This window comes from Vulpes lagopus, chromosome 12, assembly GCF_018345385.1.
Source record: "Vulpes lagopus strain Blue_001 chromosome 12, ASM1834538v1, whole genome shotgun sequence".
Lineage (NCBI taxonomy): Eukaryota > Metazoa > Chordata > Mammalia > Carnivora > Canidae > Vulpes > Vulpes lagopus.
The window spans coordinates 35754080-35775684 of record NC_054835.1 but is presented as its reverse complement, the minus strand read 5'-3'; the positions used below and the strand labels follow the sequence as shown (position 1 = coordinate 35775684).

The 21605-nt window shown below is 42.0% G+C and overlaps 1 protein-coding gene across 2 annotated transcripts in view; it reads right to left on the bottom strand.

The window, feature by feature from the left end:
- Positions 1–4621: 4621 nt before the first annotated feature.
- LOC121473398 (speckle type BTB/POZ protein) overlaps positions 4622–21605 on the bottom strand; it is a 67265-nt gene continuing 50281 nt past the window's right edge. For both annotated transcript variants that reach the window (XM_041725739.1, XM_041725740.1), the window contains 5 exons: positions 14895–15072; positions 12047–12102; positions 11454–11576; positions 7172–7314; positions 4622–5862 (listed from right to left, as the gene is read on the bottom strand). In XM_041725739.1, coding sequence (XP_041581673.1) covers positions 5718–5862; positions 7172–7314; positions 11454–11576; positions 12047–12102; positions 14895–15072 — 645 coding nt within the window. In that variant the 3' untranslated portion in view covers positions 4622–5717. The remainder of the gene's footprint in view (positions 5863–7171; positions 7315–11453; positions 11577–12046; positions 12103–14894; positions 15073–21605) is intronic.

Genomic DNA, 21605 nt, shown 5'->3' with positions numbered 1-21605 from the left:
AACTGTTAAATTTTTAGGAAGGTTGAGAGTTGGTTAAATAGCCAATTAAAAATTAAATTATATTAACGTATGATTAACAGCAAAGGTAATAAATGTTCCAAATTCATCCCTAATTTTTTCACATTTTGCTATTACCTACACTCTTGAGGTTCTATATGTCTACTGTAACTGCATGGCAGAAATACTAAAAGCAGCAGTGAGCGGCATGCTTCCTAACTCTGTGCTTCATAAAGTTTGAACTGGGCCCCGGTGAGAGTATCTACACCATGGAAACTGGCAAAGCTACCCATTACGGGATACATTTTGGGGTACTGAATGTTACACATTTTGGTAGCTCACCACCTAACCAAACCACTGGCTCCTTAAAATATTTTAAAGGTCACTAGTAAACGTGAATCTAACTTTTACTTGGAAGATGGACAGATTGAAAAAGTATAGAAAACATAGGTCCATCTAAATTTAGGAAATCATTCTCAAAATTGTGTAAGGCTGAAGGTGGTGACTGTTTTCTTCAACTTAAACCTGTAATTATTCTATATACATTTTATTACAAATATCAGTTACTGGAGTGTAATTTTACGGAACCCGTACACCATGACTTCTAGACAAAAATAAATGTGTTGACTAAATTGAGGCATAAGTCCTTAAGAGTGGGCGGGAGAGATTCCTTTTTCCTCTCCCTGCCAAACTTCTGGAAAGCGTAGCTTCTACTCATTCTATATTTGCTTACCTTCTCGTCAGTCTTGGCTTCTGCCTCCTGCCTCCACCATTTGACAAACTGCTCTAAGGTAACCAGTGACCTCCTTACTGCTAAAATTCTCTTCTCTTCAGTCCTCAATGTCATGACCTCTCTGTTTCTGAGAGCCACTCCCCCGCCTCCTCCATTAGACTGAAGTAGTAGATGAGAAATCCCACTCTCTCCCCCAATCCTGGCTTGGCATGATGTTTGGCACCTTCTGGGTGCTCAGGCCATTGTTTGCTGGATCACTGGCCTTTTATTTTATATTTTTTAAAAAATATTTTATTCATTTATTCATGAGAGACACAGAGAAAGACAGAGACACAGGCAGAGGGAGAAGAAGGCTCCATGCAGGGAGCCCCTTGTGGGACTTGATCCCGGGACTCCAGGATCACACCCTGGGCCAAAGGCAGGCGCTCACCGCTGAGCCATCCAGGGATCCCAAGGACTGAGTTTTAATCCCTGTGACCTTGGAACATGTCATCTCACTTCACTGGATGTCTGTTTGTGATGTCAGAAGAAGATGAACCATGGGCAGGGTTGGGGGGGGGGTGTCTTCTTTCCCTTTGGCTTGTCAAGAGCTCACCTTAAGGGGTCTTGATAAAGCAGCTACAACTTCCCCCATTTCAACTGAGCCTCACGAGCAGGCATGTGTCCACTTCACTGCCAAGCAAACTCTCGGGAGTTTCATTTTTTCTTTGGGCCTTGGGCCTAAGCCCTAAAGCTACTCCTTTGCCTTCTGTTGCTTCTTAGCTCAGAGTCAGGTTGAGTGACCTTGAGGAAGTTATGCTATCACCTTCCCAAGCTATGATTGGGATGAATGGGGACCATGTAAGACAAGCTGGCAAGTGTTCAGAACTCCTGCGAGATCTGTAAACTGCGGGTCCTGATGCTACATTCCTGTACTTGAGTAACGAGTATTTTATCTTCATAATGTTTTCCCCGTAGAGTTGATCCCCTTCAACTCCTTAATCATTTCTGTTGCTTGTGCTGAATTCCCTCAAGTCTAAAATTCTTTTTTCCTGGAGCTGCAGGAATCAGAACCAAACAGTATTCCAGATGCCACTTTCTATTCCAGCATTACAGGATTTACAGAGGGGGAGTGCTCATCTTTCTAATGGCTTAGCAGCATAAAGATCTCATCAGTCAACAACATTCAAGTTTCTGCTCTCATCTGGAGGTCAAAGCTTCTGGTTCTCCCAGCTCATTATCCCAAATACTGATCATCCTACATTTGCTTTCTTGCTCACTGCCTCCGTGAGGTATCCACCTATCGGGTCAAAGGCCCCAATGTGGTGCGGTCACCTCTGAAATTAAAAGGGGGAAAACACATTCACCCTGTGCATACACGTACATAAAGAGCAGTCCAACGATCCTCACCTGAATGTTAGATTAGTCAGCCAGCCATTAGAAATGAATCTAAATGATGTAGGGCAGAGTTCAGTAAAAAGTCATGAGATAAAGGAAACACATGGGGCCCAGGCTGATTAAAAAGATAATTGGTTGTGGAAAATAAGGTTGGGTGCCAGCCAAGAGTTTGTCTTTGACGAAGATAAACCGAAGGATCCAATACAGTCCTATTGGGGGATTCAGATACTGTTCTCTAGGAGTTGAGGAGCCAGAACAAAGCAACAGTCAGTTTCAAAGTACAGCTTGACTCCCCCTCTGTTTGTTGTTCTGCTCATAAACATACAAGCTGTTTCCTTTCATCTGCACAGGCTCACACAATACAGAGAACCCACAATAGGTTTAAACCAGATTTATAAAGGGATGTGCAGAATGGGGAAGCCAGAGATCTTTCGGCCTAAGAAAGGATCTTGATGTCCTTGGCTAGAATTAAAAAAGAAAAAAGACTCTCTCTAAAGATCCACAAGCCCAGCAGACTTACCAGTGATAAGAGAAAGGCCTCTCTTACCTGAATTGTTAAACCCCATAAAGGTGTTTGAGATGCCTCACAGCAACACAGAGAGGTTTCATCTCCACACAGGGAATGGGAAAATTTTCCACGGATGGCCAGATATAGGAGGGCTGACAACAGGGAGGAGGGGAGGTGGGGAACAATGCCAGATACTCTGTTTGGACCTCAAACTGCAACTCCAAAGGTTCTGTGAAACTACTTGCCTGAAATATTGTTTTGATAAATAAGCTATATCCTTGTGGAATTGAAATCTCCAACTGTTCCACTGGCACGGACATCTCTGCAGTGACAGCACATGCCCCAGATTGTGGAGTTAACTTGAATTAAATTTCAGATGTGGGGGAGCTGAGGGAGGGGGTGGTGGCAGTGGGAGGTTTATGAACAGTATGCTGGGGCTCTGATGTTGTCATAACCAGATGGCTTCAACTGTATCATTTAAACAAAAACAAACATGTCCAGAAATAATATAATAATGACAGGAGAAGCATTGGGCAGGTTCACCTATACCTGAAATCCTAACAGCTCTGTACCCACAGTAAAGCCCACAATGGAAATCCCAAAAATATTAGGAAATCCCCAGAGACCTTCATCCTTATGGAAGCCCAGTGCCAGGACTTCGACCCTCCTGAGGACTTTTCTCTGAACCCACTGGCCCCCAACCCACAGCTTTCTACGAATGAGGAGGAAAGCAAATCTGAAGCCAGGCTGGAACCCTGGCCCCTGTGAAGAACAGGACAGGAGACCTATCTTTCTATAGCTTTGCTCTTGCTATTCCCATAGGAAGGAAGCTTTACCTCAGATTTTATACCGAAACTTTTCAGAAATGGAACTTCCTCCCAACATTTACATAATCTTTTCAGGGTACCACATCAGAAGAACTGTCACTCGACAATTGTGTGATCTGTTGCATGTCACTTGACTTCTCTGGGTTTCCACTTCTCTTTGCTCTAGAATGGGAGGGTGCTGTCTGTCACATGGTGGTTGGGAAGTGTCAATGAATTACTGTATGTGAAGGTTCAGTGAAAACTGAGAAGAGCTGAGCAAATGAGCGAATGGCCCCAGAGTGTCCTGAGAGTGGCCCGAGGAGACTCTGTACATGCTGGATCCTGGGCCCAGTGTGCTGACCTGGAAAGTGGAAATGAGGTGGCCCCAGCCAGCAGCCACAATGCAGGGCACTGGAGGTTTCCTCATGTATGGGACATGTGGGAGGAAACCAAGAAGTACGATGGAGTGGTTTCCAACAAGCACATCCTGTGTTTGACTGTATCAATGCTACACCATAGCTAGTCCATTCTAGGACCGCCAAGAGAAATGAAAACTGGAAAATCTGCAAAGGCCAAAGTCACTGAAGGGAAATTGGAAGGTAGAATAGGTTGAGGCTCCATCTAAGGTCAAATAGTACACATGTTGGCCAGGTGGCCAATGCATTTTCCAGCATGTCCCACTGTCCTGTCCTGTCCAACACTGCTATGAGAAAGGCAGAGGAGCCCAGGAGAGTCCTTGTGAGCCCATTGGGAACTCAGACATTAACTTTTCTGGAAACACATCAAGTCAGTGACAGAACCAGTTAGAGATAATAATTTCCCTTTATTTAATCTCCACATTCACGTCCCCTTGATCTTTTTCTAGTTAGCTAGGAGAAGGGAGATTGGGAGTTAGGTGTCAGAACCCTGTAGGGCATAGAAAAAGCCCACTTCCATTACCTGCATTAGCAAAGGCAGGAGCCTGATCCCTCATTAGGATGTGGCCTGTGAGATACTCAAGAAGGACAAGACAGTAATAGATGACGGGAGCTCACAGAGGAAGCTTGAGATGAGGGAGACGTGATAAATCCCCACAGACAGACATTTCACATATAATCTCTGGAACTGAAGAACCAATCTAGGCCTTCGAAATCCCTTAAGGAACTCAGACCCCAAAAACCAGCCAGGTAAGTGAAACAAAAGACCAGAGATACCACACAGTACAAAATAGTAATTATTTATATTTTCAAAAAGAAAAAAATTAACATTTGGAAGTTCTCCCCTGTAGGAAAGGGGTGAATTGGAAGGAACAGGACTGGCTCCTATGCAGGTGGCAAGTCAGGTACAAACAGCTGAGCAATCTGGGCTGGGATTTTTGTCACACAGTATTAATAATAAAATTTCCTTTTCTTTTCTCTTCTTTTTGTTCTGTTTTTGTGTTTTGTTTTTTTAGAAAAGGGGGGGAGGGAAGAGAAATAAAATCAGAGAAAAATGCCAAAAAACATTTTCCACAATATCTAAAAACAGAGAACCATAGTTCTTGTCAAGACAGTATGAATTCTGGATGAATTATTTTTTCCAGTTTTCAACACCAATAAAGATTTTTTGCAAAAGCCACCACATCAGAACACGCATCTTCCAGCTCAAATAACCTCCTTCCCCTCTCGCCTTCACTTGTCATTTTTCATAAAAGGATAAAAGGATGTATTCTGTTCTTGCAAACAATAAGTGCTAACAACAAGAAAGCTCTTCTGATACTTGTATGGTGGTGAGTTGTCACAAATATCCAAGTTTTAGCACAGCTGGATGGACTAAAATTTCTCTCAACATAAATACTACTGGAATCCACAAACTGATTTTTGAGAAATTCTGCAAAAATCTTTTCTTCTTTTCTTTTCCCTTCTCTTAAAACTAAATGTCCTTTTTTTTTTCCTTTTTGCTCCAGGCACCTGACGATTTGCTCTGCTCCGTCAGATGCAGACAGGTTTCTCCGAAGTACCACCGCTGGGATGTCCTCAGGGCTGGTGCCTAAACTGAATCCCCACAGTATCAAACTTGGCCAAGCCAAAGGGAACACAGTGACGCAGCAACAGGGTTTTCATTAGGTTGAGCAGCCCCAAGTCCCGGGCCCTTCCCTCCCCCCACTTCCCCCAAGTTTATTTAGTGCTGTTTTAAAAGTCTGGGGGCCACGATGCAGTCTTTTGCCCCCACAACAGAGTAAAAGCTCCACAGATTGCGCTGTCTACCTGGTGGTCAGTGGCAGCAACAGTGGCTGCTGCTTCAGGAAAATAAACGGAGTCTTACGACAGGCAGGATCTTAGGATTGCTTCAGGCGCTTGCGTGGGGGTCCCAGAAAAGGGCACTGTGCTGAAGCCAGAGAGCGGTATGCCTCAGCCACCAAGTGGGGATGTGACACCACCATTGACTTCCACCCGGAGGTCTCCAAGACATCCGAAGCATGACTAGGAGAAATGTGGAGAGATGGATTACCAACGGCGAGAGAAAGGGATGGAGTAAACAGTCCCTGGGCAGTCTAACTTCCCAGAGTTCACTATAAAGGATGCCACTGCAAGAACCTCAGGCCAAACCCTTACTCTACATGGAGTCTATCAGACAATGTGTGGACAGGTGATTAGGCTGGGGCTGCAGCAGCTCTGAAAACCTAGATTTTGAGCCCCTATACTCTCAAAAACGAAGGGTAGAATGCTGCTCAAGCTCTTCTCTACACTGTCAATGCTCTTTATATCCACCGGTGAGGCTAATACAGAGAAAGAGGAAGGGCTCTCTTGGTTGAGCAGCTCTGAGTTTGCACTTGGCTCTGCCATTATTGTAGTCCCTGACCACAGAGCAGATCACAGCCTGGGGCCTATTCGATCAAAAAGGAGGGGATCATAACCACACTCTACTGAATGGTTAACATCTAATAAGCAGCAGCCAAGTATCCAGCACAGAGCAAACAGTCACTAGAATGAACATTTAGGGGTCTCTTCCCACCCACCTTTGCCGCAATTGGTAAATTCCTTTGAAACAACCTTACCAACAGCCTTACACAAGAGGAAGTTGATTCCTGTTTGGGGGAGTTTTCTGTGTTGAAGAATGTTCATCCATTCACCTGGCAACCTTTAAGTCCCGCCTCAGCTGGGAACTGCTGCTATAATGGCTTTTTAAGTTCTGCTTCTCCCTTTTGGTTTTTTCCCAACTTTTGTTCTCCAAGAGGCAAGGTAGTAGAACATGCCCCACTGAGAATTACTGCAGAGTAATATGGCCAGGTCATTTGTCATTTTAGGATGAAGGAACTAGTCTACTGAGATGAATGCTTCTTTCTCCAAATAGTATTTAACAACTTTGACTACTGGTTATCCCTTCTCTTTTCCCCATTCCACAGTCAGTTGTGAGATACGTTTTACTAACATACAAAACACACTTCTGTTCTTCCAGAGATCTACATGCTCTAAGCCAGGGAATGGGAAGCAAAGGCACTACCATTCGGGGCACATCGCTTTTCCAGGCCAGCCACTTTTATCATTTCATCATTTCCCATCACCGTGAGGAAGGAAAACACCTCTCTCACCAATCGGATTAGCCCTATGAGACAGAGCAAAATCATCTTCCATTTTGTCAAGCGGAAGGGAAAGATGAAAACCCTCTACTTACTATTACAAGGGGTTAATGAAACCACTTGCCTGTTTTACTCGCTAATTCAAAGTCTTTCTCCTTTCTCTAGCTAGCCCAAACTCTCCTGAAAGAACAGCTTTGAAGATGCCAACTCACTAGTTGATGAAATCCACCGCCTGAGTTTTCAACTGATCGGCGCTGTGGAGGTCAGCCAGGATGAGAATCTCTGCAGCATTCTCCACGGAGAGGTTACTGCAGAGGGCGTCCTCACACATGACCTTCAAGCGCTCCAGGGCATACTGTAAAACACAAGCACTGCTGTGGTCAGGGCAGGAGTGCTTCTGGGCTGCCTCCGCTGAAGCTGTTGCTCCTCAGCGGGACCGCCAAAGAACTGGATTCCCAAGCAAAACTGCACAGAGCGTGACAAGGCTACTACTGCAATGATAAAGCACAAGCATGCCCCAAGGCTGAAAATAATGCGCATGGCTGCCATTCAAGTTCTAAAGTCTACCTACTAAGAAAAATGGCAATGAGGGCATATACCCACAACCTCAAGTTCACCCTGCCTCAAGTATGACTGAAGTTGTTTCTTGGACCACCACCATCTACCCTCCCTTACAATGAGAGGCATAACCCTGCTTCAAGCCAACAGGGCATTACATTTTACATTGCTGCTATCCTTTTAGTCAGAGGCAAACTAGGGTGATGCACAGTCCTTTCTACTTAAGCAATGTCACCAGCCCGGCAGGGTATCCCAACTGGCCCATCGGGCTATGAAAAGAAGCCCTGTGGTGACTTTCACCAGCATCTCTGCCACTAGCTGGTCCTGAATGAGGGTCAACCAAAGGCCTCCTTTTAAAGAGAAAAGGATAAGTGGAGTCTTCTTTACTGGGATTGAGGTCAAGATCCTCAGGGTAGAGGAACAAAGCAGCAGAGACCCTGGATCCAGTTTTGGTTTAAAAACTTCTATTTTCCAAGTAGAGTATAAATGTTCTGGAAATGAAGGTCTAGGTTAATACTGAGCACATCTGATCTAGCTGATTTGTTTTGATGTCACTATACTAAGTGCTTTCAAATACGAGATTATGAATTTACTAAGGAACTTCAGGAGTGAGGAGGAGGAAGGGATAAAAGAAGGCACAAAATAAAATGCCATTAATTGGCTTACAGGAGAACAGTTTGCTTTAAGGGTATCCAGTTTCCATATCAGTCCCACTTTAAGGACCTCAGAACTCAATGACACAATAACCCCTTCTGGCTGAATCATGGCAATCAAACCAAGACAATTTTATTTTTATGAATTCTGGGTGAGGAGGCATATCTGCTGGCACTGTGATCTCCTGCAGCAAAAAGAGTTTTATTGGTTTTGGTACAGCTTTAATTTTTTTACATTTGAGTAACTGGAAAACAGTTACCATGGAAAACAGGAATGACACCAGACAAGCAAGAAATTAGGTTGCTGTTTTTGTTTTAGAAGGCTGGAAAAGGTTGAGTAAATGTTCAGACTTTATACAGTGCCTGCACAGAACATTCCTCTTATCCTTTCTCGATACATTCTTTTAAAAGGACTTTTACTGTGAATAGTTCTGATCCCTACTGCATAATTAGACAAAAGTAGCCATTCTTATCCCTTGGGGGACAAAGTTTTTTTCTTAATTATGCTTCTGAAAAACCTGCCTAATGGCTGTACTTACCCAAGAGATTGAAATTGTGTCTCCCAGGCCTGGCCGACGTGTTTTGTTTTGTTTTTGGTCTAATTACACGTGTCCCCAGGAGACTGGAAAAGCTCAGAAGAAGCTGTTTCAGCCTCTGGGGTAAATTCTAGATGTTTAGATCCTTCCATGAAAGATTTCTTATTCTATTTTCCTGACGCTTACAACAAGGTGTAAAGGCAAAATGTTTTCAAATAAGCTTGGAGCAAAGACTGTCTGAGGGGAAATTCTGAATGGAATTTGAAAATGCACCCTTCACTTCTCATTCATAAATTTAAAGCACTGTTGTGATTCAACTACTTTATCTCTTAACACACTGTACTGAAAATACCATCCATAGAATGTCAGTTCAGGCTGATCCCTATACTCTGTGTACTTACAGGGGGTTCCCCAGTGGGTTCTCTGGCTGAGGAGCAGGAACGAAAACCGAGGAATGACACAGATGTCAAACACTGGTCCTGAGAATATACACTGCTGAGCCTCAGTATTTCTGTCTGAAAAGTGAGCCTTTTGATACAATTTATCCTTATGGGGGCTAGAAGATGAGGGGGTAAATACCTGCTGTGTCTAAACTTCACTGAAAATCAGAGGGTTGGTAAGACAGGATCACTATAAACGCATGTTTACAAAAAGCTGTGTCTTCTACTTTCCCAGAGCTCACAGTATATATTTTCTTACTGCCTCCACTGAAAGCAAGATTCCTGTGGTCAGAACGGAACTAGACTGGGAGGGTGGAGTATGTTCGCACTGCCTAACTGGATTCACAAAATCTTGAAACGATACAGCTACCACCCAAACTTTTTCATCAGCAGGGCTGACAGTTTATGTGCCTCATCCTCTACCAACACTACAAAAAGCTGATCAATAAAGACAAAGCTTCCACTGTCAAAACATGCACTTTCTCTGTTCTTGAGGTGCAAAGAAAGGTGGAAGAGACTCTTCCTATGGGTAAATCCTGGGAGGGCTCTAGTGCCCTCAGGTCAGAGCCAGCTCTGCCCCCCAATGGGTGCCACAGCATGATGGCAGGAAGAGAAGCTGGCAAGTCCAGTAGGGAACGGTCTTTCTCACAGGGTCTACTGCTGGCCAGGTATAAGTACTTTTAAGACAAATTTCAGAAGGAAAAAGAGCTACCCACTCCCACCTCCTCAGCTTGTGCTTCCTCAGACCACAGGGGCCTTGGAGGACAGGTTATTGAGCTCTTTCATGTCTACATAATGAAAATCAGTTTCCTAAGTTGTGTTTGGGGGACATTAATTCCTAGCAGTGGTTCTTGAGGAAAAGGATTTCAGGGCTAACTAAAGAAATGCTATCATTCTTTTAGAAAACTCACAGTGTACATTAACATACTAATAAGATTCTGAGAAATCTTGCAGTAAGATAGAAACACATGAGAACCCCAATTTGACTTGTTTAAACTCAAGTATTTCACTCACATTTTCCCCCAAACTTCTTTCAGGAATCAATCACTGGCTTACTGTTTTTGGTCTTTACCCTATTTCCTTGGTTCTAAGATCCATACTTTAATTTTTACACACTAACATTTCTCAAATCTTATGAAAGATGTATGCATGTACTGCAGTAGTATTTCTTTTTTCCAAAAGAGCTACTGATCATCTTGTAATTCTGAATGCGATATATTTCAATAGATACTTAGGTAAAAGTTGAAAATGCTAACCATGACCCTGGGTAAAAGATTATTCTCTTCCTGACAAAGTTTAAATCAAAACTCAAGGGGAGGGATCCCTGGGTGGCGCAGCGGTTTGGCGCCAGCCTTTGGCCCAGGGCGCGATCCTGGAGATCCGGGATCGAATCCCACGTCGGGCTCCCGGTGCATGGAGCCTGCTTCTCCCTCTGCCTATGTCTTTGCCTCTCTCTCTCTCTCTGTGTGACTATAATAAATAAATAAAAGAAAAAAAAAAAAAACTCAAGGGGAGGTGGGTGAGGGAAAAGGTGAAAACAGGGGATGGAGATTAAGGAGTGCACTTGTCCTGTGATGAGCACAGGATGTACAGGATTGTTCAATACATTGAACTATGTTGTACATATGAAACTAATATAACACTTGTATGTCAGTGTCAACTAACTGGAGTTAAAAGAAAAACTGTAAAAAAATAAACAAGGGATCCCTGGGTGGCGCAGTGGTTTAGCGCCTGCCTTTGGCCCAGGGCGCGATCCTGGAGACTCAGGATTGAATCCCACGTTGGGCTCCCGGTGCATGGAGCCTGCTTCTCCCTCTGCCTGTGTCTCTGCCTCTCTCTCTCTCTCTCTCTCTGTGGGACTATCATAAATAAATTTAAAAAAAATAATAAAAGCTTTTAAAAAAATAAAAATAAAAATAAACAAAACCCCTATTTAGAAAGAAAAAGTTTATGAACTCAAGAACTTTGTAAATTATAAAGCCAAACGTTAGTGTTATCTTAATCTTTTATATCGCTACACTTATATGGGAGATAGGGAAGAGAAGAGAGGTAGACATCAAACTTACCCTTCTTTTCTATAATTAGGGTGACCACATAAATTACTTCATTTAAAGCAGGGCACTTCAGAAAATAAAAAGGGTACTACATGAATAACTGTGTTGGCACCAAGATGTAACCCAGGACTCTCCTGGCCACACTCAGATACATCCTCAGCTTACCCACTATGTAACACAGAGGCCCAGTCATCAAACCCAAGAGGTCACAAACACTCCTCCCCTTGTGGTGCTCTGTCTAGTCTTATCTCACCTTGTCAGCAGCTGCCAACAAGTCATCAGCCATTTTGTCGAGGTTCGGAGCCTTCCCCGTGTAAATGAAGCACATCATTTCCTTAAAAACTTCAGGCTCCACATCATTGATCTCAACCCGATTCTATGCCAGAAAAACTGAAAATGAGAAACATTCCAACAGAACAAAATCCCTAAACAATTTTCATGATTTTAAGCTCTGCTGAGAGAAAAGGCTTGCACCATCTAAAACCTAACATGGATGGGAACGGAACTCTCTTTGAACAGTCTTCTCTCCCATCATATGCACCACCTTTATCTTCTCAAATACAAGAGCAAGATAACTATCTTTGATTTTTTTGGTCTTTCTTTGCTTGAGTAGAAACACATGTCTAAAACCCTCACCCAAAACTGGATGATCTACCTGGGATAAAGTGAGTCTGCTTTACCTAGAATGCTTCCGGAACACCTATCCCTGCTCTCAGAAAGTGTTTGTTCAGAGAATGGTACTCCATTTTAATAACACGACTGGAAAAATAAATCTGGTGTCAAATTGGGAAATCATCTGGATCCAGTCACCTAGCTAAAAAGATGTATCTTCATTCTGTTACATACCTTTTTGCTCTCCTCCATTTCATGTTCAAACATGGCACTAAAAACTGGAGAACGAGCTACAAAATGAAAGGGAAACAGAGACAGATAAGGTTATCACACTGAAACTCCTTGGTTCTTCTGTTATGAAGAGGAGATCGCTCTCCTTCCTATCCCATTGCTACAGGAAAGGGCTTAGCCTCAAATTATACCAGAATAATAAAATTCCTCTCTTCCTACATTATATCAAGAAGTGAATAATAATACAGAGGGGGAAAAGTCAGTACTTTCAAAATAATTTCTCATTAGCTCCATTCCAACCAGATTCATATTTGAAGGAAATTACTCAAGTGACCTATGTTAGATGACAATGATCTCCTCAGGGCAGATCTAGGGGTTCAAACGAAGACCCTTCATGGCCTAAGCAGGGTATCCTAATACCCAGATTTTTGCCTAGAACAATGACACCAACTTTCTCCACTTGTAGGGGACCACAGGGCAAGGAGACCAAGAACAGGGCAGGGCTTGACAGCATCCATTAACTAGATAAAGTGCATGCTTGTTTATGGCAGGTGGTCTGTTCCTCCAAGCCACGTGTTCACAATAGAGATGATTAATATCACAAAGAGGCAAAAAAAAAAAAAACTTAGGTATGATAACCATTTGTGGCCCTTCAAAGTTCAATCCTGCTTGATGAAAGCTTAATCCTTAGTATTTAATGTCTTCCACTAGGAATAATTTGATTTTTTTCCTTGGGGAGGTGGGGATAATGGAGAAAGTTGAGAAATGGAGTTCTAAGCCATGCCCACTGTGGTCTAATAAACACAGAAAAGTAAGTCAACTTAATTTCAACCATGAAAGTTATAAAAGGCCTAAAAACCTCAAATTTTATCATGTTGCCCAATAAGTCAGAGATTTTGGTGAAAATGGAGACTAGCAATCTTCACCCGAGAGAGGAGGACCAGATGGAATATATAGTAGGACTCTGAGCTAAAAGGTAACCTGAATTTTGACCTATAGTTTATGTCAGAAAAGACTAATTTTGGATTTGTCATTTTCTAAACACATTATCTTGGGCAAATCACTTAACCCTTTGAGACTCAGTTTTTTAATCTATTCCAAAGGGACATTAATCCTCACTGCTCTTATTTCAGAAGCCTTATCAACTATAAGGTACTAAGTAAATACATCACAGAAGCTAAAGATTAAAAGAACTAGTGACTTTTAATAAAAAATAAAAAAGGAAGGGTCCAAAGCAGGAGTATGCTTAGAGGGTCTTCAGTGGCTAGATATGAACTGCTGCTATGAGAATAAACAAAGTCACCTGGGGGAGGGAGCAATAAGCAGAGGGAGAGAGGGAATAAGCGAGGCAGAACCTTAAGGACACCAATGTTGAAGAGGGAGGCCATATATCAGAAGGAGCCAGAGCACCAGGAGAAAACCAGGAGAAAGAAGTCAAATAAACTATGAGCTAAGGAATCCCTCAAATTTAGGAATTAGCAGGTCATAGAACTTTGGAAAACTGCTTTCGTAGCATGGAGGTGAACTGAGGATAAGTGGGAGGAAAGAAGTAGAGACAGTAAATGTGCTAACTCAAGAAACTTAGCTCTATTTAAAGAGAGAGAAGGAGAGAGAGGGAGAGAGACAGAGAAAATGAATATGAATGAATGAATAACTAGAGAGAGAAGGCTGAGCCTGTTTCCAGGCTGAGGGTAAAGAGGCAATTGGAGAAAGAGAAATGGTGGAGATACCAGACAACAAAGGGATAGCTGGCAGAGTAAGGCTTCTGAGAAGGCGGCGTGTGATATGAAACAGAAGTAGAAGAGACAGCCTGCTTTGGACACGAGGAAGAACACCTCCTCCATGGAGAAAGCAGGGAAAATGCACGTGAGGTGAGAGGCAAGAGCCAAGGGAGAAGGGCCTCAGTTTTCTCTCAGAAAAAGTAGCAAGCAACTCTTTCAGGAGTTGGGAGATTAAAGGAGACTAGTAAACAGTATTAAGTATCTACTGTTAAGGAAAAAGAAAGAGAGCTGTCTATCTGTGGAAGAGTTCGTGGCAGTGCCAAGAGCTTAGCTGAGCGTGCAGACACTACCCTAAGAGCTGGTGACTTCCTTTGGCAATAGACAGTAACCACCTAGTTGAGAGCAGGAACAGGAAGACGGTGAGACTGAGCCAGACTGAGGTTCCGCCAGGTGTATTTTTTAGAATGATAGAGTTCAGAGTCTTAGTAAGAAATCTGGTGCCTGAAAGTTCACACAATTTCCTCTTACGTCTTAGGGTCTGAACAGGAGTCTATGGCTGACTGCTATGCCTTCCTTCATGGGGGGTAAAGTTAGTCCTGCCCCATCAGCTCCTGCTCTTTGTCAGCCCTTCTGGTCTTCAGGACAAATGCCTATTATTAAAGCAAGACCTGATCCTCCACATCACTAGCAAATTCTCATTCTGCTAGTATGTCTATATTGAAGGAAGGGCTAACACTCCAGGGCTGGGGGCACTCAGCTAGATGGTGGTTAAGTACCGTAGCAGGATCTTCTCCACTACAACCCAAGTTCCTATCTCGGGGCCACTACCTGCTCTTAACCAGTGTTTTGACATCCGCCCTCTAGGTGCAAAGGCATTCAATACACATCACCATCCAGTGCTTGAAAATGGTGGCCTAAGTCCCCTATAGAGAGGAAAAACCAAAATACCACTTTTATGGAGAGCAGGCTACTGGGTTATGATGACTAATGCCCCCACCCTAAAAAATATATATATTTGATTGCAGTTTTTTTGCACCAGTTCAAAAAGCTAATGTTATTCAAAAATGATTATGCAGCCACTGTTTTCCCTTGTTTCACCAAAACTAAAGCTCCTGTGAATAATGACCGACCTGCCAAGATAGCTTTGTGAGCCTGGAACTCCTGGCCAGCAACGCACAGACAGCAGTCCGTGAACCGAGAGTTCTCCCACAGCCCTCCCAGCTCATCAGCCAGCCGGCACTCAGGGACCTTCACCATGTTCATGGTGTTCTGGCCAGAAATGTTGACAGAATCTTGCACCACGCTCACCTGTGAAAGACAAGGAAACACAATCCGAAGGTTTTGTTACCAGGAATTTTCTTCCCAGCAGGAGGAGAGATGACTTTTACCTCAATGCTGTAGTACATTCGGATACAAATGTTAGTCATGTTCTCTTGAAACCACCTCCACAAATCAAAGCTTTATCCTGTGGATCAAGTAATTTCCAATCTGCCACAATCACAATCATACTTATTTTACACCATCTTAGGATGAGAGGCAAAAGCCCCACAAATCTCCTTCTCCAAATGCTAATAAACTCTTCCTCCTCTGCGCTGAAAACCTGGGTAAAACCAGGGACACTGATCTAAACACATATTAAATATTTACTTACCTTATTCTGCCTTAAGCAAAAGGTTAAATACAAAGAACTCTATGGAAACTACCACTTAACACCCTATAGAAGAAAAAAAAATCTTTGATAATCCTTAAAAGCAATTCCCTTATTTTAGTTAGGTCTGGAACATGAAAATAAAATACAGCTTCTATTGGGCCTGGTAAATAATTAGCACTTCCTCACAGATGTTAGTCTAATGAAAGAATTGGGCTTGGAATGATACCCTTCCTCAGTCCTTAGTGACAATGACCTACAAGATGGCTTGCCCCAGCTAGACATGCACTTATAGCTCTGGAACAGAATGACAAAAGATTTACAGAGGGATCCAATTTGCCACTATGACTTCAAGAGCAGCATGCTTTAACTGGTTGAACTAACTGTTCAGCCTAGATAAAAACCAAGGTAACTTCTAGACGGGTCAGTGAAACTCAGATAAATTTGTTACGATACCAAGTACAAGGATTTATAAATCATGTAGCATTCTGAAATATATGGAAGCTACCAAACTGAAGATAAGATCTGCAGTCTCTGCAGATCAGTCTTCTAACAACCACTGCTATGCTTCACCTCCTCCATCATATGGGGTTAGAAATGGTAATATCAAAGCAGATCTCACAAACCTTGAGAATCAGCTCCTCATTCTTGTTATTGCTACCAGTTAGATGAGAAAGACAGCTTAGGAACATCCTAAATGATCCAAATTTCTCTCAACCTTCGAGATGCAAGTCATCTTTTAAATGTAGTCATAAACCCAGAGGCAAAGTGAATGCCCTGGCATCCAAATGACCTGTAATCTCTTTTGTGAAGGAGTGAGATATTTACCATCAGGTCAAGAAATGTTTCAAACTAACTGTTATGATCTCAAGCAATGAAGAAGCCAAGTTAATCAATTATGAATGTACTTAACATCAGTAGCACATTAATCAGAGCCAGATTATAACATTATTTTAATAGCTCAGGACCCAGTACAAACTACCCCACAGAGATTTACTCTTGCCCTGTGTAAGATCTCTAATTTGGTTCAGCCACTTTCTCATACTAACACCAAAAGTAGAAGTCTCCGATTTCCAGTTACAGCCTCAAAATACTGATTTAAAAAAAAAAAAAAAAAGGAAAAGGAAAAAGACCAATTAAATCCAACTTCCTCATAGGGAAAGGCAGGAATCTCTTGGGATGCCCAATGGAGGGAATGGAGAATGCTTTTGGCATTGGGTTCCTAAGCTTAAATTAAATCTGTCTGACAGGAGCTCAGAGTCATTAACACTTGATGACAATTTACTAGATGGGGTAAAATGAACTGGCAAGAACTAACCTGAATGTCAAGCTATGGTTACCAGTGGACCCTCTGCTGGTCGGATGCATGCTTGGTAATGAGTGGGGCCCATAGACTGTGACTTGTCTCACTAGGGCAATTCCTCTCTCCAGACACAGACAGGAACACAGCAGGAAGGAGAATGTACCTTTACTGTCTGAGCCAGACTTGTTCTGTAGATATATGGATGCCTGGAGTCTCCAGAGCGCTGAATGTCTGGCACCTCTTACCAACATTAAATACGTTTAATTAAAAATAAATTTTAAATGGCATTCACAAATGAGTCTTCAGAGCCCAAACTTTTAACTTAGGAAGGGATTGTTTTCCTCTGCAAATGATGATGCTAAAATGAGACCATTTTGAGAAAAACGAAAGATTTTTTTAATGCCTATAAAGTTGACTATGGAGACTCATTCAGAATTGCAGCTGTGAAGATGACGTGACTGTGACATTTATGTCGTCTTATAAATGACTACATGAAAATGTCTCAGGAAGGCTGTATAACCCTCTACATTTCAAGTCATAAACGGGCCTCACTTTTAAAGTCAATTCCTTTTCTTAAAAAAGAAAATTTCGTAAAAGATTACAGACTGTGCCAATTCTTGTACATTTTATCTAAACATAAAAAAGTCAAAGTAAGATCAATGGAAATATATTTTTTAACTTCTATATAATCAAAACAATCAAGGAAAAAATAGACTGCATATAGAAGGTTTATAGCAGCAGCATGACTTCTAATCAAAAGACTGGTCACAATCTAAATGTCCATCAAAGAGAATGAGTAGACAAACTGTTTATTCCCACAACACACTATCACATAGCACTAAAAATGAAAGAACTATAGTTACACCCACCATATAAATACATTTTAGATGTATAATGTGAAAAAAAGCAACATTACCTACATGACCTACATACATTCTGATACCTTTTATAAAGCACAAAAACAAGCAAACCTAAAAAAGTACATTGTTCAGGCATACAAATAATAAACAAGGGAATGATATCCTACAATCTCCAACAGCTATTTATTATTATCCTCTGAGTGTGGGGACAATACGTCTAAGGGATAGCAAAGAAGCATATACAGGTTAGTTCCAAGTTACTGGTGATGCTGTTGGGTCAGGTGCTAGGTTTACTACCGTATGTTTATAAACTAAATAATGTTACATATTAAAATCACCTTTTTTGTAAGTCAAGAACAATCAAATATTGGCGTTATCATACAGTTCAACTAATATATCCAAATAATCCATTAACAAAATGATAAAAAGAAAAAAGAAAAGACCCACATATTTAAAATCTGATAAACATACATATTCCCAAGCTAGGAAAGGATAGTTTAGGAAGGAAAGGGATATTTAAAGAGACAATTAGTGTCTACATGAAACATTTCATATTTCAACTTTAACTACAACATTACAAAGAGACCCTGGAATCTTCTACCTGTCAAAGGTATGTACAGTGAAGGTGGAATATCTGCATCTTTAATGTTAGTAGCTATTTGTTTTTAATATAAACAGAGGGAAGGATCAATAGAAGCAAAAACGTTTCATGCATATTTTCTGTGAACCAAACTATTAAAGAGAAAATTTAAAGTGTAAAGCATTCCTGATTCTTTCATTACCAAAGTAAATATTCTTGCTAGGAAAATCTGGTAGCGTTGGTGTTTCCTCAGGTAAATGGCTTTAGCTCCACTCAGTGTCACACAGCAGACCAGAAGTGGAAAATGAGGAGTTGACGTGGAATGACACTAATTTGCTGTACAACAGTAGGAAAAATTACCTGACCTCCCTAGGCATCGCCTCTCTCCCCTGTAACATGAAATGAAGATAACAGGACTAACCCAGCTCAAAGGACTGTGACAAGAGAAATTCAGGGAATGCTTTGAAAATGTTTCCAAATAAATTAAGTACGACACATCAACTTGGAAGAATCGTCATGTTTCCTAACAGACAAAAACATCACTGAAAACTGGAGGTGAATCCAGTATGGCACCATTATAAACAAGACCACCCATTCATCATTTGGAGAGTATGCAGTCTAATTTCATTTAAATGTTCATTAATAGTAATACCACTGAAATAAAGCCCAAACACAAACATGTGATTCTCAGCCTTTCACCTTAGGGTTCCTTCCTGTGGCCTTTAGGAACAGCCAAAAGAATCCACAGAACAGGGACACCTGGGTGGCTCAGTGGTTGAGCGTCTCCCTTGGCTCAGGTCATGATCCCGGGGTCCTGGGATCAAGTTCTGCAGCAGGCTCCCAGAGGGAGCCTGCTTCTCCCTCTGCCTTTGTCTCTGTGTCTCTCATGAATAAATAAATCTTAAAAAAAAAAATCCACAGACTGTACTTTTGTATCAAGATGCAATACATTTGTTTTTAAATAATCCATCAGCAGATAGGTTGAAAGTGCCATGGCCAAAGCCTGAATGAAGAATGGAGCAGTGGAGAACTCAAGACCTAAATTTGTATGTGGCTGTCGACTTCATAAAAGCCTCTGAATAGGGATCCCTGGGTGGTGCAGCGGTTTGGCGCCTGCCTTTGGCCCAGGGCACGATCCTGGAGACCCGGGATCGAATCCCACATCAGGCTCCCAGTGCATGGAGCCTGCTTCTCCCTCTGTCTGTGTCTCTGCCTCTCTCTCTCTCTCTCTCTCTGTGACTATCATAAATAAATAAAAATAAAAAATAAAAATAAAAAAATAAAAAAAAGAATTGTTTAAAAAAAAGCCTCTGAATAATAATAATAATAATAATAATAATAGTAACTAAATCAATAACATATAAAATATAAACACGAACTAAAATACTTGTTTATAAATAATCCACTGACCGAAGGGAGCAACAGGTCAAAAGGACAGAGTATATAGCAAAGAATGATCCAGCTTTGAAAAGCACGAAGAACTCAGATGAGCTGCAGACATTTTTAAAACCCACACATCCAACACACACCCCCACGCAACCGTCTTGCAATGCTGAATGCTACTAAGTCCACAGAGAGCCTTGGAACAGAAACGAGTCTCACTAGGCACGAGCCCAAGTATGAGAAGCAACACTCAGCACCTGTGGCCAACGGAGAAGTGTGAGTGGAACAGATGGCACACCTGGTTCGCTGGTAAGAAACCGATGGCATCAGCAGAACTCAGCAGACGCTTCCCTGTTCAACAGCTCCTCATTTCCAAAGTGTCATCTCACTTCCTTCTAAGTCAGTAAGACAAAGCTAAACTTAACCACAGGATTTCTCCTCAGAGAATTTCAAATGGGGAAGTGAAGCCTTGGACTTAGCCACAGGATGAGAGACTGCCAAGTGAGGGTAGTCCAAGAGGTTCCCAAATCGAGACTGTCAGTACAGGGGTTGGAGCGGCTGGAAACGATCTGGGGGGATGGGGTGGCAGGGGGAGCAAGAGAGAAAAGGCTGGACTATGGACTGGAAAATGCAGCAATAAAGGTTAATGCTTTGCCTAAAACATCACAGGCACTATTTAGTAGAGGAGATTTCTCTTTCTTCAGAGAACAGTTCAAAGACTGGCTTTCATTTCCAACAGGAATTAGAATTTTCCATTAGTTTTAAATCTTCCTGAAATATAGATCTCTAAGGTAGGTGAAGATTGAATGGATGGTCTTAAGTTTTCATATTGTCGTACCTCACACAAAACCACCTATTGTTCTCATTTCTTCACTTGTGCAACTGAGTATGATCTGTAACTAGTAGGACTTCTGTTTATAGAGATGCCATCACTCTAGCATATACTTCTTTTACTTCGCAACAAAAAAGGAGAGGAGGTAACTATTATGCAACTACTAGTATTCAGTGTAGTACTTTAATAAACTCTGCATCCAAAGTTGTTTAACCCTCAGCAAATATTCTGCAGAAATACTCAATGAGCTGTGACTGGGGAGTGAAGCTGGTTACTGCTGGCCAGGCCTCTGCCATGAAAGGGCAAGATCCTTAAGGGACACCATCCCCTGCTGCACAGGTGGCAGTAAGCCTTTGGAACTGTCATTAACTCACAGTGTGAGCCTATTATTTGGCAGAACACGCTGGTAGTTGGGGAGCTTGTTCGCACCCTCGCCTTGAAAACACAGTGGTCACTCTCAAGTGGTGCTGCTCAAGAAGTGGTTCTTGACCATACAGAGTACAGGGAATACAAAGATCCCATCAGACTGGAGGTTTTATTCACTTACTATGCTATGAGCTTATGAGTATTTGTAAATGTACTGAGAACAGCAGGAAGTAACTGGTTAGTATATACTCATTAAAGAAACCACTTTCCAACTCACTTTCACTTTGGGAATATTACTTCAAGGTTTCTCCCATAAACCCAGACAGGCTCTTAGGTCACTGGTGAGAGAAAGACTCTCCTGGCTGACAACAGATAACTCTCCTAGATGACCACAACTTAGAGAGCTTTATCTACCCTTCACTCTAGAAAAAATGGCTCTTGCCATCCTGTTTCACAACTATTCCAGCAGCACAAACTGGATATACTCAACTCCTGATAAGAGTCATCTAGTAGTGCAGAAAAGGAAAGTGATCTGTGGTCAAACACAGTGGACTTCATATTTCAGAAGTCAGAAAGTTTAAGGGACAAATACACATATCGAGCTGCTGGTCATTCTCCCCACTTAGAGTACCAGTTCCTTCCACATACTACCTAAAAACACCCCCAGTGAAAAAGCCAGAACCCTAATCTAAGCAGTCAAAAATCACTCATGCCAAGATAGTGCACAATCTTTGTTTTTAAGAACAGTAACAAGAGGAAAGCTGAAGTGCCCAACAAGCCTGAAATCGTGACACAGTTTCAATCACAGAAATAACATTTATGCAGCACCACTCCACTCTGAGATTTTTCTCACTCTCCATCCCTGACAC